Source organism: Cavia porcellus, unplaced genomic scaffold (assembly GCF_034190915.1).
Source record: "Cavia porcellus strain 051 isolate PalLab524CR breed Dunkin Hartley unplaced genomic scaffold, mCavPor4.1 scaffold_33, whole genome shotgun sequence".
NCBI lineage: Eukaryota > Metazoa > Chordata > Mammalia > Rodentia > Caviidae > Cavia > Cavia porcellus.
In genome coordinates, this window is record NW_026947516.1 from 19,950,296 (window position 1) to 19,973,256 (window position 22,961).

At 38.1% G+C, this 22,961-nt stretch overlaps 1 protein-coding gene across 1 annotated transcript; it reads right to left on the reverse strand.

The window, feature by feature from the left end:
* Positions 1 to 1,460: 1,460 nt before the first annotated feature.
* LOC134474536 (BEN domain-containing protein 2-like) lies at positions 1,461 to 22,529 on the reverse strand. Its single transcript, XM_063242756.1, has 9 exons — positions 22,401 to 22,529; positions 18,245 to 18,415; positions 15,135 to 15,304; positions 8,688 to 8,762; positions 6,372 to 6,476; positions 5,640 to 5,744; positions 5,327 to 5,477; positions 3,382 to 3,507; positions 1,461 to 1,651 (listed from the first exon to the last, which is right to left on the reverse strand). Exons 1-9 carry the CDS (start codon positions 22,420 to 22,422, stop codon positions 1,461 to 1,463), a joined length of 1,116 nt encoding a protein of 371 aa, XP_063098826.1. The 5' UTR covers positions 22,423 to 22,529.
* Positions 22,530 to 22,961: the final 432 nt, after the last annotated feature.

Here is a 22,961-nt window from a genome sequence, read left to right on the forward strand (position 1 = left end):
CTTGAACACATAGTGATCCCTCTGCCTCAGTTTCCCAAGTGCTATGATTATAAGTATGTGTCACAACTGTCCAGACGTATCCTTAAAAACCAGGTAGACATGGTGGCATTTAAGAGACCAAGACAAGCTGAATTGTGAATTTGAGGCTACTCTGGGCTATTCAGCAAGTTCAAGACTGGTCTCGACTAACAGTAAGACCTGACTAAAAAAAACAGATACAGTGGTGCACACCTATAAATCCAGCACTTGGGAGGCTGAGTCAGGAGGATCACTGCAAATTCCAGGGCAGCCTACGCTACATATTAAGTTCAAGGTCAGCCTGAACTACATAGCAAGACCCTGTCTCAAGAAAAAAAATAATGTCTAAAGAAAAAGCTTCAAACAGAAAGGATATTTACAAAAGAAGAAATTTTGGAGCATCAAGAAGGAAGAACAGTGGAAAGATCAATAATACAGGTGTTGGAAATCACCCATACATTGCTAATGAGAATTTAAAATGGTACAGACTCTCTGGAAAACTGTTTGGCAGATTTTTGTAAAACTAAACATGCTATTATCATAAAACCAACAGTTGTATTCTTGGCATTCATGACTGAGGAGTAGAAACTGACTTGCACAAAAGCCAGAATATGAATGTTCAAAGCTTTACCTATAACATCCAAAAATCGGAAAGAAAAAAACCAGATATACTTCAATGAGTGGTTTATTTAAAAAAAAAAGTTGGCCTAAACCATGGAAAGCTTCATCAATAGAAAGAAATGGAAATTTATAGTTACACAAAAATATGCATATGAATATTCACATTAGCTTTATTCTCAATAGCCAAAAACTAGAAAAAAAATTCCAGATATTCTTCCAAAGAATAGTTTAGCAAAATGTAGTTTATTCAAACCATGGAATATCTTTCAACAATAAAGATAATAAACTATTAAAACACAACAATCTGGATGAGTTCCCACAAAATTAAGCTGAGTGAAAAACAAAGCCAATTTCAGATATGATTGCACTTACAAAAAAATCTGAATGAAGGGACAAAATTATAGAACTGGAAATGAGGTTAGTGGTACTCAAGTGTTAGGGATGGGTGATACAGACAGGGAGGAGGACCCCACAGGTGAGTGCAGTTATGGACAAACAGATAGTACCTTCTACTGACAGAAATGCTCTCTCCCTTGAGTGTGGGGGTGGACACACTAGCCCACTCATGGATAAAATTTCCCAGTGCCAAATACACACACATACACAAGTAAAATTGGAAACATCTCAGTAAGATCTGTGGATTGCATCAATGGAAAAATATAGTTTGGTAAAAGAGTACTATTGGGGAAAAGTAGGTAAAGGAAACACATGATCTCTGTATCATTTCTTATATCTGCACGTGATCCTGAAACGTCTCAAAATGAAAGTTTAATGTGAGAAAGCTGCCATCAAGAACTAATATTAAAAATGTTGAATCTAAATTAAAAAGTGCTACTTGTACTATGTATTATTTCAAACTTGCCAACATCGGAAGAGGTGGTAGCAGAAGATAATTCAGGTGTCAGATCAGTGAAACTTCCTAGTAAATCTGGGCAGTACATTGTCCCATCATAGTCTTTTAGGATGGCTTCTGCTTTTTCTGGCATTTGTAACAGCACAGCTTTGTCAGAGCCTGAAAGAAAAGGATGCTCAACCATAAATTATTTATGAGGTGAAACTATCATTCAAGGAAAACAAGTAAAATAACATTCCCACACAAAAGAAAACTAAAAGAATCTATCCCTAGCATACTTACTCATATAAAAGGATGAAGGAAAATCTTCAAACAGAAAGATTATTATAAAACAAGGAATTTTGAAGCATCAGGAAAAAAGAATAATGGAAAGATCAGAAATATCAATATAGAGAAAACGGATCATTGCTATTGGGATGTACAATGGTACAGCTTCTCTGGAAAACTGTTCAGCAGTTTCTTATAAAACTAAACATGCTATTCACCAAAGACCCAGAAATTACACTTTTGAAATTCACAACAGAAAAGAAAATTTATATTTATACATAGCTAGCACATGAAGTTTGCAGAGGTTTATTCTTAATACCAAAAGCTGGGGGAAATAATAACCTATGTCCTACAATGGCCAACTAGGTAAAAAGAACTATTGTATAACCAAACCATGTAAAACTACTCAGCAATAAAAAGGGACAAACTACCTGGGTACAGTGTACACCTGTAATCTCAGCTACTCAGGAGGCTGAGGCAGGAGGATATGAAGTTCAAGAGTAACCTGGACAACTTAGTGAAAACTTCTTTCAAAATCATGGGGCCAGGGATTTAGCTCAATGGCGTAAATGCCTTCCTTGGAAAGCACAAGGTTGTGAGTTCAAACCCCGGTACAGACGGAAGGAAGGAAGGAAGGAAGGAAGGAAGGAAGGAAGGAAGGAAGGAAGGAAGGAAGAAAAAAAGAAAAGAATAAATGGTTGGTGATGTAGCTCAGTAGCTCAAGATTTTTGGTTCAATCTACTGCATCACAAAAAAGAAACTTTCTATCAATACATACAATCATCTGTAAGAGTTAAGTGTTCAGGAAAACTATAACTTTAACAAAACACTACATATCACAAGATTTCCTTTATATAATAAAAGCAGCAAAATTATAGAGAGCATATTTTCCAGACATTAGGAAAAGGCAGCGATGAAGGTAAAGGTGATATGAGAGAGGTATATTTATAAAATGTAAGATGAGGCAGCTAGTTGTAATCAAGTTGTTTTATATCTTGCCTAGAGTGGTGGCAACTAAACCTATTTGTGTGGTAAATCTTGCATAGAAATAAACATAAATGTACAAAATTACTACAAGTAAAACTGGGGACATCTCATTAATATCTGTGAATTGTGTCAAGGTCAATACCCTGATAATATTATTTTACTATACATTTGCAAAATATTATTGTGAGAAAATAAATCATTGTTTCTTACAAATACATGTGAACCTAAAATCATTTCAAAGTTTTTTTAAAGTTTAATTTAAAGTGAACCAGGCTGAGGATATAGCCCAGTGGCACAGCACCTAACTGGCAAGCACAAGGTACTGAGTTCAATTCCCAGTACAGGAAAAAAAAAGTCAACCACACATGGTGGCATTCATCTGTAATCCCTGAACTTTGGGAAGTTAAGGCAGGAGAATTACAAGTTTGAGCACCCCAAACATTTCAGCAACTTAGCAATACCTTTTCTCAAAATTAAAAATAAAGAATGAAGGGATCATGATGTAGCTCAGTGTGAAAGCCCTGGGTTCAATCTCTAGTTCCACAAAAAAGTGAACTACCACTAGCTTGCATTAAGGATGTTGATAGACCCAGATTTGGTAGTGCTGCTTGTGATATGCATTATCTGAAACTCACTAGAATCAGATGAGGAGTTGGCAGATGAAGACGAAGGACACTGGTCATCATCATTTCCTATTACAGGTGGATAATTCTTTGTCTCAGGGTTATTTTCCAAGGTAGGTTCTGCTGTTCCTGGCATACCTATAAAAAGAACATTTTCAAGAATTCTCATCCATGAATTTATACATAACAAAATTACCCTGGAGTAATACAGCAGAAATACATTTTTAAATGAAAGGATACTAAAATTACTTATCCCTCATAGAATTATCTTTAAAGAAAGGCTAAAGGAAAATAAAGATATGATAAAAGAGAATCATCCAAAAAAAGAATATAATGAAAGGATTATTGGAGCAATAGGAAAAAGAAACAATAGAAAGGGCAGAAATACATTTAAAAATAAACAATATCAATTATATATATATAGCTGGCAAGAACGTAAAATGGTCTGCCCATGCTAAAAAATGTAAGTTTTTCATAAAGCCATGCACATGCTCAAACTCATCAAATTGTGTACATTAAATGTGTATATATTTTGCATATCAATTACTATGGTTTGAATGTACTCTCTCCAAAATCCCACGTTGCCAATATGATAGAATTAAGCAAAGGAGACTTTAAGAGGTGATTAAACCACAAGGCTTCTTCACTCATGAATGGATTACCCTTATAAAAGAGCCTTAATGCAATGATCAGCACATGTGCCTTTCTACTTGCTGCCATGTGAGGACACAGCTTCCCTCTCCTCTGCAGGATACAGCCATCACTAGACAATCAAACCTGTGGCAATTTAGCCATGAACTTTCTATCCAACAGAACTGTGAGAAAATAAATTTCTGTTCTTTATAAATTTCTCAGTCTGCGGTATTTTGGTATAGCAACACAAATAGACTAAGATATCAATTACATTGCAATAAAGATATTTTTAAAACTAGGACTGGGCCAGGTGTGGTGGCTCACGCCTGTAATCCCAGCACTCGGGAGGCTGAGGCAGGAGGATCGTTGAGAGTTCGAAATCAGCCTGGGCTACAAAGTGAGCTCAAGGCCAGCCTGAACTGCATAACAAGACCCTGTCTCAAAAAGACAAAAAAAAAAAAAAACCCTAGAACTGGTTCAGTGGTAGAGTGTTTGTCTAATACGTGCAAAGCCTTTGGTCCAATGCACAGTACCACAAAAATTAAGATAACTAAATATGTAATTAACATACAACCAAAAATTGCACTCTAGAGAATTTATTCCAGAGAAATAAAAACTCTTAAATTTACTCAAAAACTTGCAGATAAATTTCGATAACAGCCTTACTCCTAATAGACAAAAACTAGGAAAAGAGTTCCTTCAACAGATGCATGGTTAAACAATGCTACAACTATAACACAGTCTACAGAACTTAGCAATAAAAAAGAACTGCTGGTATTTGTGACTTGGTTGAATCTCCAGGGAGTTATGTTGAGTGAAAAAAGCCAATATCAAAAGATTATATACTACTGAATATGCGTCCAGTTATGCTGAAATACTGAGTTGACAAAATTACAGATACGAAAAGAGACTGGTGGTTGCCAAATGTTAGAGATATAATATGATAATGGAAGTGGAGGGGAACCAGAGGGGAATAGGTTTGGCTGTAAAAGATCAATACAGGCTTGTGTGATAAAAATGAATCTTGTAGTGACAAAATATTCTGTGCCTTGACTATCATGATGAACATACAAATCTTCTCAAGTGATAAAGTTACACAGAACTAAATTCACAAAGAAAAAGGGAATATAGTTAGTTTTAAAAGATGCTACCACTGAGGAAAATTGGGCAAAAGAGGTATCTGCATTATGTGTTACAACTACAAGTGGAGCTACAATAATCTCAATAAAAAACTTTTAATTAAAAATGACACTAGTTTGAAGGATTTTAAAAATCTAGACTAAATGATGACATTTATAATATATATATATTACTGAAAACTCACCAAAATGGAGAAGGATGCAGGCAGATGGCAAGGTAGAATCTGGGCTCATGCCCTTGTATCTCAGAATGTCAGAATAAGTCATCTGATCAGGATTATTGGCCACACTAGGGCTTCCTGATGGAGGAACTACTAGAGGAACTGCAACAAATGGCTGGGAAAATGAAGAAACACTGTTAGAACTTTCAGTACTTCCACTGAAAGGGCAAGTTACTACAAAGAGACCAGGACATGAACCCTCCTCCTGCATAAAACATGGCTGAAATGAATATACAGAGGCAGTTCTAGGAAGTGCTTGACTCCGTTTGTGTCGAACCTCCTGTAATTGAGCGCTTGCTGCTGACTGAAGTGATGTTCCTGGAGCACTGGCCTGGGCATGGGTTGTCGGCCTTGCCACTGGCAATGATGGGCTGCCATTTCCCTGTTTAAAGTAAGAGAACAAAGTAAATTAAGCTCTTTTCTTCAGTTCCTAGACATTAATTTGTCACACTATACACAATGAAAACATTCTGTGTGACTCCAAATGACCTCTAAAATGACACCAACCTAGTTAAGTCAACCTTATGTAAAGATGAAGATTAAAAACCTATTAAAATTCACAACTATTTTCTTCTTTGTTATGTAACCTCACTATTAAGGGTAAATGCTGTATTTAAATTATAATATCTTTATTACCCTTTAATATTACATTTTAATTACATTTTATACATGATAACTGACATAATACTCAGCGTCATTATATATCTAACTTAAACTTCCACATTCTTTCACCAGTTTCAGTTCTCTATCTACTTCTATCATAAGCATAATCACCCTTGCTAATATCACAGAATTCTTACTTCCACATCACTTCCAGCTGTCTGGCATCTTTTTTTTTTTTTTTTTTTTTTTTGTCTTTTTCGTTTTTATCGGTACCAGGGATCGAACTCACGACTGCCTGCTTGCAAGGCAGGCGCTTATGCCGCTGAGCTAAACCCCCAGCCCCTTGTCTGGCATCTTTAAGAGCAGGAGATTCATCAAAGGTGGAAAACTGTTTTATAAAACTTACATGTTGTGTCATCAGTGGTATCTCCCAAAACTCTTCCATTGCTGAAAAGATTTCATTCAGCTGGGAAATCTGCGTATTCATTTTCTGAAAAAGTTCTTTTAAACCCTATTATAATAAAAGAATTAGCAGTTATTACTTCGAAAGAAAAGTAACATGTGAGAATCCTACTGAGCTAAATTTTAACTGCAAGACACAAGGAAAGTTCTCAAAGCTCCAGAAAAAACTTCTTTCCTATCTGAGGCCTAGGTGTGGGCGACACTGAGTCCATTTCACTGAGACAAGGAGCCCAGACCTGCCACTATCCTACTCAAACTCACAGGGACATTGGAAGGAGAAAGCAAATGCATCAGAGGCCTTCTACACCATCCCATTTATGATGTGGTCATTTCACACAAAGGAAGGTACTATTTCAGGAAAGAAACACTCAGATCTGCTTAAGGTCAAAGAGTGAACTTCCATGCAATGCCTTAAACAGTGAATTTTCTGCTCTGAAAAGAACATGGAATCAAATATAACAGATGTCACTTTTGGCTTCAACGTACTTTGTGATCATGCAGTCAACAAACTTACAAACCAATGAGTGCACAACTCCCACTTGTCAATCAAGTAAAAATCTAATAAAAATGTGAGGATTCTTGAAATACACAGTAATTTCAAGCAAAAGGAAAATAAAAGGTCAGAAAGACTTCCTCATTCATCCATTCATTCAAATGAGCACTTATTGAGGGGCTACTACCAGTCAGATCTACTTTGCTGGGAACATAAACTTTAAAAAACAAAATAAAAAACTGCACCCCTGTCCTGGAGGAATGGCCATCTTTACTGGTAGAGAGAGCAGATGGTTTCAACAGAACAAGTATCTAAAAGTCTGGAACAGTGGCTCTCAAATTGTGGGCCATTGATCAGAACCATCACCTGCGAGCCTGCCAGACAGCAGCAATGCAGCTCCACCTAAGCCTACTGAATGGAGACCTGAGTGGGCTGGGATGTCAGCAAACCTCCAGGTGCTCCCAAAATGTACTCCAGTGGGAGAACTGTGGGCCTGCAGTGCTGAGACAAACAGTGCAGAGTTCTGCCACTTACTAGCCGTGTGACCTTGGTCAAGTCACATGACTTCCCTGTGCTTCGATTTCCTCATGCACAGACCTGGGATGAAAGTATCTCCTGGGATCCTCCTGGTGACAGAACCTTACTATAGCCTCATGTTAATACTAACAGTAATAGGGCTGGGGATTTAGCTCAGTGGCATAAGCACCTGCCTTGCAAGCAGGTGGTCGTGAAGCAGGCGGTTGTGAGTTCGATCCCCGGTACCAATAAAAAGTTAAAAAAAAATACTAACAGTAACAACACCGACACGACTGGCCCAACAGTCTCAGAGCTCTATTAGTATTATTGCTGTTATCGTCAACAGCGCCATGACACAGATAAGCACCAAAGGCTAAGCACACCCAGAAGTGCAGGACTGAAACCAATGTGGTAGTTAGGGAGGCTTCTCAGTGATGATAACGTCTGGGTTGAGAGGGAAAGGAGAGAAGGCATTCACCAGGCGAAAATGCATGGAAGGTCAGACAGGGCAGAAAAGAACAGTGTGTTCCCAACCACAGAGAGAAAATAGGAAGACAGATGTTCAGCTGGTGAGGAAAAACTCCCTGCTGCTTCAGCCACCTCTGCACATCTTCCCCTCAAGGCATGAGTGGTCCCAGTAAAGATCCCACTTCTGTTCTCACTGGGAAGAACGAGAAAGATGCATGCAGACTTCTACTCTTCAAATAATGCCAGCTCATTCTACTCAAGAAAATTTAGAGGTTAAGAAACACATTTTTACAAACTTGCATTACCTCTGGGGTATGTAGATCACAAAACCCATAAAAGTATAATTATATACTTCTATCAATTTCTTCCAACATACTTATTTTTTATAAAAACTTCCCTCAAAACTACATTAAATGTACCCTTTACAAAACATTGATAGGCTACAACTTTGTTTCAGTTGAGATGCCTTGATCTGTATTTAGGCACATGCTAAAGTTCATCTAAGCCAGCCAATTTTCATAAAAGATTACGTTGGGAAAATCAAATGTCAAACAAACTGGATTATGAGCTTTTTTTCAAGTTACAAAAGCCATATTTTTATTTCCAAATATTCACTAGAGTATACTATTCCAAGTAGAATTTTTTAAATGTGTATTACACTGGAATTATAATCATACAGAATTCAACGCAAATTTTCTATTACTAGTAAAATGACATTAAAAGTAATAAACTTTTCATTCAATTATTTCAGAAAATTACATTTGACAGAAAGAATTTTGGTACCTGGAAACACTGTTGAAATGCTCTCAGTTGGTTCTGGTGATATTCCTGATAGAAGTTTTCAAACACACATCTCTCCTATGAATATTATAAAAACAAATGGTCAATACTTAACATCACTAGGAACCTATTTAAGCACAAGAAAAAAAAACCTTCATTATATATTTTAATTGTTTTTATAATTCACTTATATGCCAAGAAATTTCAGATGCCTAATAATATAGAAATAATGTAAAACCAAAACCTATATATAAGAATAAAATAAGAAGAACATAAGAAAAAAAAGCACTGACTAAAAAAGGATTTCAAAAAGTAGTTATTATATAAGAACCTAAATTTAAGGAAAGATATTGAATATTGGTATGGACAGTTTTTCATATAAATAAAACCAAATATAAAAATACCTATTTATGTGTTTGAGTAGATTAAGATATAGATTTATTCCTGTCCTCTGAGAAAGCCAACAATCAATGACACAGCAATCGATATACCAAATGTCCACATCTTGGTTTTTAAATAACATTCTCACATTTAAAAAAGAAACCAGGATTCTTTCAAAAACACAGTGAAATTCCAGGGCTGGGGCAGGGAAAGTTCAAATAAATCTAGAATATGTTTTGATGTTAGAAAATAAGACAATGTTCAAAAAGGGTGTGAACAGAGCAAAAGACCACAGCAACAAACTGGAAGGAATACCCAATGGCTAAAGCTGGAAAATCAAAACAACAAAACAAATAATGGAAATTCTGGATTATAATTCATATAATACAATACATATTCACAAGTCCATATTAATACATATGATTGAATAAGCAATAAAAACATGACAGCTCTTTGGTACAGATAAATTATAGTTAATAAATGTAAAATGAATGATGGAAATAGAGTCACCATCAGGCAAATGTAATAACAACTGCTGCAGTTAAAATCCATGGGCAAGCACATAGTCATGAGTTCAATCCCCGGTAACAACAACAAAAATAAATCCATGAACAGATGCTAACTCAATTCATTGAACTGAAGAGAAATAGGATATTAATAGAATCTCAAATTACCCTTCCACCCAAGATATCTATTACTCAAACAGGGTAAAACAGTAATTCTACAATGGAAAAATTTGGGAGACACAGTAAGTATTAATCAAGTGATCAATGTTAACATTACCAATAAAAAAGATAATGAACACCATGCACCACCTTGTGTGATTCAATGAGAAAATAACAGCATTGGTGTGGAATTCTTGCCAAAAATGTATAATCTCAATCTATCTGAGAAAAAGTACTGTATACACCAAAGTCAAGAGATATTTTAATAAAATAATGAGCTAGTACTCATCAAAAGTACCAGGGTCATGAAAGACAGGGGAAGAATGAGCTGTGATATATTGCAATGGCAATATTCAAACAAGGACTATAGTTTGCTAAGTAGTATTGTACCAATGTTAACTTCCCAGTTTAGGTTACTATATAATAATTTTGAGTTATACAGTTAAACTAACATTAATGGAACTTATGTGAGGTATTTACATGAGAACTCTGTAATATTTTTTTCTAATTATTCCCCAAAATCTCAAATTATTTGAAAATTAGAAAGCCACTGAAATTGGAAGCTTGATCGGATTCTCTTGACTTGTTTCCATCTCTTTGTCTCCCGCCCCCCCCCATTTCTATTTCATCCCTGTTCCCCCTCCAGGTACACCCCACAGATTGATTCACGGGCCGATCAAGTGGCGCCCAGCGTGGGGGCTCCTGGCACGAGGGAGTCAACGTTGGAGCCATTCGAGAATGCCGGCTAAAAGTGGAAGCAAATTGAATCAAGGACCGCAGCTAGAAGTGAAAGCAAACTGAATCAAGGACCGAGGCTAAAAGTGAAAGCACATTAAATCAAGGACCAAGGCCTGCGTGGATGACCACCCGGTGTGCCGCCTGAGTCACGATGACACAACTCCTCGGAGCCTTATGCTGCCTACTCAGCCTTCTCCTCGGACCATACCACACCATGGTGGATTTAGACCCCCGCCAAACAGACTACAACTGCTGACAGCCATGCACAGAACCCCCTGTGACTGTGGAGGAGGCTCTTTTCGGTCTCAAGGAACACAAACCAGCCAAATAGACTGCGGAAAAATGTTGCTTCTATGTCAGTCAGTCCAGTGTTGTACAAGGCAAGCTCCAAAAAACAGAAGAACGACTTCAACAGTGACGACAACAAATGGCTGCTAACCCCTTCTCCATGATGAGGGGGGGACTTTTCCCTTACCTAGTGCCCCTCTAAGGTCCCCTACCTGCCCTATTGCTTCTCCTCTCTGTAGGTGGGTCCTTGTATTTTTCAGAGGATTCTGATGCTCATTAATAACCGGATAGATGTGTTTATGGCAAAGCCCATCCAGGTACACTATCACCAGCTGGAGATGGCAGATCAACAAACCTACCAGGAAGGAATTCCCACGAGTGGCCCATAAGATGATGTGGCAACTGCCCTGGGGCAATGTACAGGCAGCCAGAGACGGGCAACTAGGACAAACATGTTATTCCATTGGCCACCTAAGACAGGCACAGGACCAACTGCTGTCCTACATATCCATGATGGGTAAGGCCGGGTTGGGTTCATGTAATGAGGTTCCTTGCCCTAAGACAGGCGCTGTCCTCACAGGGCCTGCCATACTCCTGATTAAATAATATAGAAAGCGAGGAGATGTAGGGAGCGGCGCGACAGCCCCATTGCTGCCTCCCCACCTCTCTCCTATGGGCATATGATGCACCTGCCTACATTAACCATAATCCTCTCCTGCTTACGTCACATACCTGGACATGACAATGACCTATCAGAAACCACCCCATAGCGTCTTCCTGTCCCACCAACCTGCCCTTGGCTTATAAAAGATTTGATCACTTCCTGAATAAACGAGGCTTGATCGGATTCTCTCGACTTGCTTCCATCTCTCTTTGTCTCCCCCGTTTCTATTTCATCCCTGTTCCCCCTCCATGTACACCCCATGTATTGACCCGTGAGACGGATCATTTTGAAAACAACATGAATGCCATCAACTGAAGAATGGATAAGAAAGATGTCTTTTTATACAATGGAGTACTACTCAGCCATAAAGAAGGATCAACTGAGACTTTTACCGGTAAATGGACACAATTTAAGACCATACTCATTAGTGAAATAAATAAGACACACATGTAAACATCATATTAGCTCATTAGTGTGAGAAGCTGAAAGAAACAACATATACATGTATATGTATATAAAAAAGTTAAGATACTTATAGCACTGATTTTTTTGTACACTGATGAGAAGAAAGATTTGTGCTGCTATTTTTTGGACAACTGAATGCAGATTTTTGTGCTCTGTGTGAATGATTTGAGTATGACAATGTGCAATTTATACACCATTATTGACCTCTTCTGATTGATGTGTTTTGAAATTTTGTTTCATTTTTTTCTCACTCTTTTTTGTTTTCTCCTTGAAATAAAATGGGTTTTAAAAAATAAAAAAAAGAAAGCCACTGAAATTGGATTCAAAAACACTGTGAATTGGGATAGAGATATAGCTCAGTAGTAGAGCACTTTCCCAGTATGCACAAGGTCCTCAGTTCAATCCCTAGCACCATAGAAAATGTACTGTAAATTGCTATTAAATAAGGAAAAAAGGAAACAAAATACTTAAGATCTCACTGTCTAATGAAAAGATGCATATACATTCAGAAGACAAATATTCCTTTGAGTATGAATGAATTCAGAGTAAGTACAGAGAATACGAAGGCTAAAAAAATCTGAATCATTTTCTTGGTCAGTGTAAACATATTTAGCAATTTATGTAAGTCTTCAAAGTCTAAAGCACAGTTATTAATGGTTATGAATGACACTATCACCTTCTCAAACAGATACCATGTTCATGTTCTTAACTAAAAAAGATTAACAAATCAAAAATAAATATAAAGGAAATAAATGAAACAAAAGTTTAAGATTTCTATTTCATTTTTAAGAAGCACCAAAGGCCTACATGTTATATCAAAAACCTTTTGCCTATTACAAATATTGTAACATCAAAAGGTGTTCCTTTCTGTATTTCAGGGTATAAAGACTAATCACCCTTTAATCTAGCACTGTTACTGCTTTAAAAACAAATATTCCTAACCATGAACAAAGAACTAGATGTTACATGGCTTCTGATTTTTAAGTAATCCAACAGTGACACTCTGTGGACAAAAAAGGAACTATTTCAGCCTTATTTTTCTTGATAAATTAATGTCTAAATATCTTTACATGTTTTTATGGAATAACAGGGTATAAATAAGTAAACAGCAAGTAACCCATACTTAATAATAATAACTGTATTCTAAGAATAAACTGTTGATTATAAGGACAATTTTAACACAAATATACTAAGTACTTATATGTCCATGATTAAAAATTACCTAAATTAGCACTGCATTACACCTATCACATAGCCAAAATTATATGAGCTTGCAATGTAGATTAATAATTATAAACACAATACTACCATCTTACCCTTGTATAGTGCTTCATTCTTTCCAAAATATTTCCAAAATAATTTCTAGATACCATGATACTTGATAGATAATTAACACTATCTTCAAAGATTAAAGATTGGGACAAGTCAAAAATTATCTATACAGTATTACTTTGGTGACAATAATATCCACATCTTTGAGTAAATAAGTGAATCTTCTTTTAAGCCTCACTATCTATCTATCTATCTATATATATATATATATATATATATATATATATATATTTCATCCAACTTCAAAGATGAACAAACCAACATAATATAATGGAACTGTAAAACAGTACAAGCATTTCAGAAAATTCTAAAGTTTATTAAAAAGATAAACTCTAACCTGATACAATCCTATTTGTTGATTCTTAGTATTATTTCTTATGCAAGTGGGTTCTGTTCAGGAAGTCCTTACCTGTGCCAATGTCTGCAAGAGTTTTACTAATTTTTCTTCCAACAGATTCAATGTTTCTGTTTTTATATCACGCCTTTGAACCATTTTGATGTGATTTTAGTATAGGGTAAAAGATATGGGTCTAGATTCATTCTTCCACTTGTGGATAACCAGCTTTTCCAACACTACTTATTAGAGGCTATCTTTTCACCAGCATATGTTTTTGGCCCCTTTGGCAAAAATCAGATGGTTGAAGGTGCCTGAGATTGTTTTTGTATTTTCAACTCTATTCTACTGTGCATATGTCTATTTTTATGCCAGTACCATGCTGTTTTTACTATTGTACCTTTATAACTTGAAGTCAAACACAGAAGGGTAACTTTCAACCAGACATGGTGACTCACACATTTAAACCCAGCACACTGGGAAGCTGAGGCAGAGGACTGTAAATTGAAGCCTAACCTAGTTAATTCAGTGGTTTATTGAGACCTGTCTCAAAATAAAAATAAACACTGGAGATGTAGCTCAGTGCAAAGGCCCTAGATTCAAACATCAATACCGCCCCCTAAAAAAGGAAAAATGTTGCAAGGTTTCTTTTATATGAAAAACCCAAAATACAAATAAAGAGTAAAATAAAAGAGACAGTAAAAAGGAAATATACTTTGTGGAGATGGGAAGGGGATCTTTGGAAGGAGGTAAAGAGAGGGCACAAGCTAAGTAATCAAATATCATCAAGATGCAATATATATACATATACATGCAGTACGTGTATATGTACTGATTCCTCAAAATTAACATAAGTTTTGTACATACATACAACAATAAAATTTAAAAGGATTTTTTTAAATCAAAAAAGTTTATCTTTAACCTATCTCATGGTCCAATATTTATATTCCTGGGTGTTTATTAAAATTAAATGTAAACATATGTTCACCAAAAGATCTCTATGTTCATAGCCATTTTTATCATAACAACAGAGTACCAATAAGCAATAAACAGGAATAAAATATTGATACTACAAATGAATCTCTAGAATATTGTTCTGAGACAAAGAGGCTATAACCAAAAAGACACAATTTTATTTACACATGTTCTATTTCTACAACAGAATTTTATTTTTACCATTCTACTATATGAAGTGGTAGAACAGGCCAAACTAACCTAGGATTGGGAAATCAACAATATGATTTTTTGCCAAAGCTTAAGAAGGCCAAGATTTATTGGGAACAGGAATGAGAGAGATTTCTGAACTAAGGGAAAAGTTCATTATCTTGACAGGGGCATTGTACACATTATTTACTAAAACTTATTGAACTGCACGTATATTTATGTGCATTTCAATGTATGAAATTAAACTTAGGGCCTTGCCCTGTAGTCCAGACTGATCTTAATCTATGACGCCTAGGTTGGCCTCCAACACGCGACAATCCTCCTGCCTCATGCACCATTATGCCTGGCTAAATTTAGCAAAAGAATTATAGCTGAATGAGAAGAACAAAAAATAAATATTTTTCCTTTACTATACAAACCATATTATGCTGTATTGGAAGAGAAGTATTATCCTGTCCTGGAGATGTTCGTCCTCTTTTGTTTGATGAACAATACTGTTCTGTTGACTGAGGCATGTATCTTTTTAAGTTTGTTGGAGAGCTCATTTGTGAAACTAATTGGTCATGCTGAACTTCTGTGTCTTGAAATCCTATAAAGCAACACAGAAAATTTACTTCACACACTTGCTACCTAAATAACCTTATATGGATATGCTCTGAAAAATGCCACCTCCAACTGGAGCCCTGCTTGACTTTTAGAAAATGACAAAAGAAGATTTGTTTTTGACAGTACTAGGTGACTGAAACCAGAGCTTTTGCACTGAGCTACAATCCCAGGCTTTTTTATTTTATTTCTTTTGAGACGTGATCTCCCTTGGTACTAAATTGCCCATTCTCCGCTTAAATGTGCAGTCCTCCTGTCTCAGCCCTTCAAAGTGCTGGGATTACAGGTGTGTGTCACCATGCCTGGCAAATCAAGAATTCTTCCATAAGTAATTTAGAATACGTCTTTTAAAACAGAAGGGCTATACTTTCCATGACAGGAATGAAAATTAAGTACAATGCAGCTCCAAACGGCTGAGTTATCCTACTTAGTAAATACAGCAAACGACTGAGCAAAAGAATACAACTGCTAACTGCTTCACCCGTCTCATTTCCAGGTGTTAGAAATTGAACCTAAGGCTTCTGCACTGAGCTGTAACTCCGGTCCTTTTTATTTTTAGATGAGGTTTCTCAAATTACTAAATTTCTCAGGCTAGGCTCAAACTTGTGATCCTCATGCCTCAGCCTCCCAGAATACACCGCCAGAACTAGTACTAACTGTTTTGTAAAGATCTAAAGGACTTTTCACTTAGACAATGCTGTGGTTTAGATCTAAAATGTGCCCTCAAAGCCTCTCATGTTCAGGGGCAGGGCTTATGGAAGGTAAATGTTTCATGAGGGCCCATATTCATCAATGGGTTAATGCACTGGTCCATTCAAAAGCTGATTGGTATCTGGTTAGAGGCAGTTTACTGGGGAAAGGACCTGGACAGGAATGTCTCCCTCTCTGGCACCTACCTCCCCTGTCACTCTGCTATCTGGCCATGATGATATGAACAGCTTTCCTCTACCTGGTCCCTTCTGCCATGCCCTTTCTGCCTTGGACCCAGCCAAGCATGGGCTGAAACTTCTAAAACTGTGAGACAAAATAAACCTCTCCTCCTTTAAGTTGAAATGTCAGAATGCAAAATGAGAGTATATTGTGGCACATGCCTGTATTATCAGCACTCTGATAGTTGAGGCAAGAGGATCTGAAGCCCAGCTTCAACAACTTAGAACCTTAGGGAAACCCTGTCTCAATTTTTTTTAATTGCAAAAAAATGGCTTGGGATGTAATTCAAGGGAAGAAGACTTACCTAGCATCCATAAGGACCTGAGTTCAAACCTTAGTAACAACTCCCTCTCCCAACAAAAAGAGACCATCTACAAAATGGCAAAAAATATTTGTAAATTATGTATCTTATAAAGAATTAATATCAAAAATATAAATAACTTAAATTAAAAAAAACAATCTAACTTAAAAAATAAGCAAAGAACTTCATAATCATTTCTCAAAAAAATCCAAATGGCCAATAAGCACATGAAAAGATGCTCAATATCATTTGTCATTAGGAGAATATAAATCAAAACCACAGTAAGCTGACACAGCGGTACATGCCTGCTATCTCAGCTTCTCAGGAAGCTGAAGCAGGAGAACTGCAATTTTAAGGCCAGCCTAGACAATTTAGTGAGACCCTGTCTCAAAATAAAAAATAAAAAGTAATCAGGATACATGCAGTTCGGTGGTCCTTTACCAGAAATGTAAACAAAGAATGCTGCTGAACAGTCTTATACTTGTGCAAGTGGTTTACGGGATAAATTCCGAGTAGTAGAAGCAACGGATAAATGAATTTAGTTCTTTGCCACTACAGTAGACTGTTAGAGTCAGTAAGGTGTTTTAAAATCAGAACAGATAAGTAGTGAATTTTTGAGACCATATCAGAGATCAGCAAAACACATGTTGTGCACCAGATCACCTTTCTGCTTGTGTGGTATTTTGCTTTGTTTTACATAACCCACAAGCTAAAATGTTTTCAGTTTTTAAATACTTGAAAAAAGAATTATTTCATAAAATGGGAAAATTATAGGAAATTCAAATTTCTCTCTCCACAATGTTTTACTTAATGTGTAGCCACTTTTATGGCTTTCATCACTATAATGGCAGAGTTAAACATGGAACACTGATGGCCTGAAAGGCCTGAAATACACAGTATGGCCCTTTTTTAAAAAATAATCTTTGTCAACCTTCAACATAAGTTATATTTTGCAGAGTAAGAAACCCAGTCCTTTAAGTAAAGAGCAAAGAACAAACTGGCAAATGGCTGCAGAAGGAATATTTGCCTCTTGGCTCCTTATATAAACCTGGACATGAATAGTCTGACATTTCTTTCATCATCATGTTTCAGAAGGAACAACTGGAAGAACAGGCAGCTATTAGCTCAGGTTGCAAGACTTCACTCTCTGGGAGCACTTCTATGTGATAGTGTAAATAGTATTGTGTTTTTAATTTTCAATTCCAATTTCTTATTGCTTATATATAGTAAAGTGGTTGATTTTTTGTATGTTAACCTTATATCCTGCACATAACAGTCACTTATTCGTTCCAGACTTTTGTTGATTTGAAATTTTTTTCATACAAATTCACGTTATCTACTCTATGAACTCTTGACCCAAGCTGATTTTTCTGTAAGTTCAATTATTTCTATTTTATTTTGCCACCAAATAGTTATAATTACCAGATATAAACAATTTTTCAGAAAGAGAGAATATGTTTTCCCCAACACTTCGTATCTATTCCCTATAAAGTAAAAAGGTCAAAGTGGGACACGCCATAGCTAAAGTAAAGGGAAAATGCAAACACAAATTAACATTATAATAGTAGCACAAAGCTTAGCTCTTTTCATAAGCAACTGATGTAAAGTTTATAGAAATATTTAAGTGATATCCTAAAACAAGAGATCCTTTCCAGATAGCAAGATTTCCCCCGGGAGGAAATTTAACAAAATTACCATCTGATATGCTGAATAGATGCTGACAGTTTTCATCATGGATTTCAAAACAGTGTTGTATCATAGATGCATCACCAGAATTGTCAGAATTTGCAGAATCCTCTTCTGTCACAGCATCCTCATCATCAGTGTTATCATTATAGTCATCTTCAATAGTTACAATGATGTAATCTAATAATAATCAGAGAGAAAGTTTAGATAGCATCATAGTAAATAGTTTTCAGAGGAAGTTGCCTCATAAAATTATGGATTGTTGTAAAAGCTTATCTTAGCTAAATGAACTGTATTAAGTATTTTATATCCATGAATATTACAAATTAGCTAGCAAATCAATTATTTAGTATGCAATTGCAGTGAGGCATGGCAGCACATGAATGTACTCCCAGCACTTGAGATGCTGAAGCAGGAGGATCTCTACATGTTCAAGGCCAACCTGGGCTACAAAGTGAGTTCAAGGCCAGCCTTAAATCCATAGTATTAGCCTGTTTAAAAAGACCAGAAACGGGGCTGGGGATTTAGCTCAGCAGCATAAGCACCTGCCTTGCAAGCAGGTAGTCGTGAGTTCAATCCCTGGTACCGATAAAAATGAAAAAGATCAAAATAATAATAATAAAAAAATAAAAAGACCAGAAAGGGTTGGGGATATAGCTCAGCAGCACAAGCACCTGCCTTGCAAGTGCAAGATGCTGAGTTCAATTTCCAGTACAAAAAAAAAAATGTATGCAATTGCTAGGACTTCCAGTTTTACAGAACAAAAATTTCTTCACTGCAGCAATGAACTGATTTAAATTAAAGAAATATCACCATATGTCTCATGTTTATGTTCAGTGATTTGCTTCTAACTTTTAAATACCGACACTGGTATTACATGGTCATATTTGTGGTGACCATGAATTTCTAAACTTTTCTACCAATTAATATTTATGATAACTGATAATGTAGAAATAAAGCACAAAATTTAATGTTGTCAGGAAAGAAATTAAATTCAATCTGAATCTCGTAAGAGGTGAAACAGACACAAACTCAATGTAAAATATCCATTCAGTAAATCATTTTAATTAACATGAAAAACAGCACATTATACAAAGTGTCTGATATCTTAATGGGTTTTTTTATTTCTTAAGTTGGCCTGAAAAATAATATATTTAAACTTAAAGTTTTCAATAACAGATTTTGCTTTCACTGCATCATAATTTGGATTCCCACATTTATTTCAAAGAGGCCAAAACAGAAAATTAACTAATGTGAGGTGCACATGATGGTATGAAAAGGGTACTAAGTAGGGATCACATAACTACATAAGGAAGGTTCTAATTCAGGTTTTGTAGTTATACAAAGTTATGATATTTAGAATAGATAAACCCATTGCCTCTATTTTATAATTCATAAAACGTGAGGTTTGAACAGTCACTCTGAATGTTAACATCCTCATAGAAAAAATAACATTAGAAACTACATTATAATATAAACAAAGGAGTTAAGTAAATATAAGTAAATTAAAGTATTTTCCTAAGATGTAATCAATGAGAAACATGTTTTCAAGGAACACATTTTGGTATTAGAAATGCTTGTGAACTGATGTTAAAAGGGGCACAGTAAAAATACATTAAAAAGCTAATTTTGAGACTCAAACAAAATATATCAATTGTTAGCTAGGTGGCTCTCTTTGAGTAGCAAAGCTACTAGCTTCATTAGACCTCTCTGTCAGTTCTCTACGACAAACTTCAGACTTTACATTAGAAAATTTTAAAACACCACTGAAAAATTAAGGCAAGCTTTTGTTTATCAATAAATTTTTTAAGCTAGAGCTAGTAAAGCTATTAAGCATGTCACTAAGGTTTCTCAGTAAATGAGTAAACATCTAATTAGTTCTTTTAAGTATTCACATAACTTTTATAAACAAAATTTAAAGCATAATATTTAGAAGCTTTTCCACTTCAAGCGTTTAACTGGTTGGCTGACTGTGCCAGGATATTGTTATTGGGTTGCCCAAACATTCATGCCTCTCCCCAAAAAATGTTTTTTCTAGGAATCTTGGAGCCTTTCACATGCCAGACAAGCACTCTACCACTAAGCTACACCCTTCAACACATACACCCAACACAAACAAACACCCAAGTTTTTAAAGAAACAAAACCATGTTTTAATATAACCAATCACTTTCTAAATCAGAAGACAAACTCTCATAAGTATTCCTTCCACGGTGTCCATATCCAACTTTACAGCCTAATAAAGTCCATCAAACGAGGGGTAAAGAGGCCACTGCCCAGAAACAGCTCCAATTTGAGAGCCTTTTCTATCAAATGACCTGGAGGTTTCCTGGAGCACACACTAAAGTTTCCCTCACTTTACAGGATCCCTACTTTTTTTTTTTGCAGTTTTTGAATCTGACATCTGCCAATACTCGAGGACACCTCTACAGAAACTATAACTTTACTTTCTCCCCTACAGCTTTACTTTCCTCCTCATAACGCATTCACAGTAATACTGCGAAGCTGCTGACCAGCGCGACTAACAGGAAAACTGCAAAATCTACATCTCAGTCGGGCATGGAGCCAATGCCAGTAATCCCAGAACTGTGGAAGGCACTCATTTTCAAAATGAAAATTTAAAAACGGATACAGGCGGGGTGGGGATGTAGCTCTGTTCCAAGACCCTGAGTTCAATTCCCTAGAACTGAAGGGGGGGGGGGACCTTAATCTCAAAGGACACTATTGGAATCAACTCGCAAATTCGTGAAATCTTTCAACTCAAAACTCCTTCCTCATTTCTCGCCCCCTTCCCCCGCCTCTGCCACGGAAGGGAAAACATGGAAAATGATCAACTCTGCCCGGAAGGTCCGCGCCAAGTCCTTAACAGGTGGTCCGGCCTCGGGGCCCAGGGCTCTCGCAGCCCGGAGAAGTAACCGTCTGGGCGCCGCCAAAATGAGACCCGGCTCCTCCCAAAGCTCAAAATGCCTCGTGCCCAAAGCGCCTCTACTAACTCAAGCTGCTCTCCGGTTTGAACACAGCTGCACCACAAGCTACATGAAGCGTGAATGAATGAACAAACAAATAAAAATAAATAAACAAACATCCTGGCGCCAGAGCCGCCACACCACCGACGACGAGGACACCCCAAAACCGCTAGCAGCCGCTCAGCCTCTCTGACAAGCGACTTCCTAAACTTTCAGGAGCACTGGAAACAATGAGCCCCAGAAGCCCTAAAGCCCTAGCACTCAGTCGAGCGAGCCTCGGGGACCCCAGAAGGCCCGGAACAGCCTTCATCCTGGGGCCACCGCCTCCAGCCCCCCGCGCCCAGCTCTGGCACCCCGGCAGGCCGCAGAGTGCAAGCCGCGACCCCCAGGGCCGCCTCCAGCCGCAGCGGCCACCAGCCGAACGGCGCCGCCCAGCCCCGTGGCCGCAGGGCGCCCTCGGCAAAGTCCCCGCGAGGCAGCGTGTCCCGGCCTCGTTTCAGCCATGGCGACACCACGAGCTCCGACAGCCACCTCAAATAGCGCGGCCGCCACGTGCGCGAGCCACCGCGACCCCCGGAGTACCTCAGCTGCGGACCACGGAGGACGCCAGGCCCAGGACGCCGAGGCCTCACCTGGAAGGGCGCGTCGGCCACGAGGCCCGGGAGGCACCACGTGCCGTGGCGTCGCGGGGGCGGGAAGGGGGGCCGGGGCGACGTGCCCCGCCTCCCCTCGCCGGGCTTCCCCTGCCCTCGGCTCCCCTCGGCTCCCCTCGGTTCCTCGGGTCATGTGGAACAGCATGGCCGCCATGAACAGGAATCCCCGGGGCCCCCGAATTACCTCAGCCGTGGGGACACCATGAGCCCTAGGGTCACCTCAGACCCCGGGAATGTCATAAACCCAGTGTCACCTGGCGCCTTGAGGACACCTTGAGGACCTTAAGAAGCTCCGGCACCCAGGACATACTGGCCTCCCTAATACCGTAGTTTACAAGCTCCCGTCAAGCCCAACCCCAATACTGCCCTGCTGGCCAGTAACGGCCACTGGCCCAGGCCCAGGCCCTGACCACGCTATGGCTTGGCCACCACGGCGCGGCCTACAACCAGCCAGCCCGGCGGTCCGGTCCTGATACCGTCCGCATACGCACCATGAGAAGCCTGCGTGACGCTGAAGAAAATATTAAAGGCTAAGGGGGACCCTTACCCGAATCTTCTTCCTCAGACATTGTGAAGTAGTGGTGCTGGGCTCTCAGAGCTGAGGCTCAGCGTGTCTAGCCCAAGGAGTCCACTCCCTCAAGACTGAGGCACCAACCGCCAAGGGCGCTAAGCAGCGGAACTAAGCGTTTTGCGACAGCGCTTGCGCAGTACGTGGAGGCGGGAAGAGTGCCCGCCCCCCCTTGTTGGAAGTCCTTCCTCTCACTTTCCACCTACTTTTTAAAGGTGCACTATTTGAAAAAACTAAAAAAAAATTACATATACATACACATACACATACACATATACATGAGTCAGTACCCAACCGTGTAATTCCAGTCTTCCCAAAATACTCATAGCACATCGTTTTAAAAGTGTATAATATGGAAGAATGGACTTCAGACTTCCTAATATTTTATGGAATGCATACTCACAACTCTTCTTTTGCCTTTGGAAACATCCTAAATAACTTCTGCTTTTAAAATATGCCCCATGCAGTGCTCGCTTTGGCAGCACATATACTAAATATGGTCCATGCAAGACGTGATGGCACTCGCCTGTAATCTCAGCA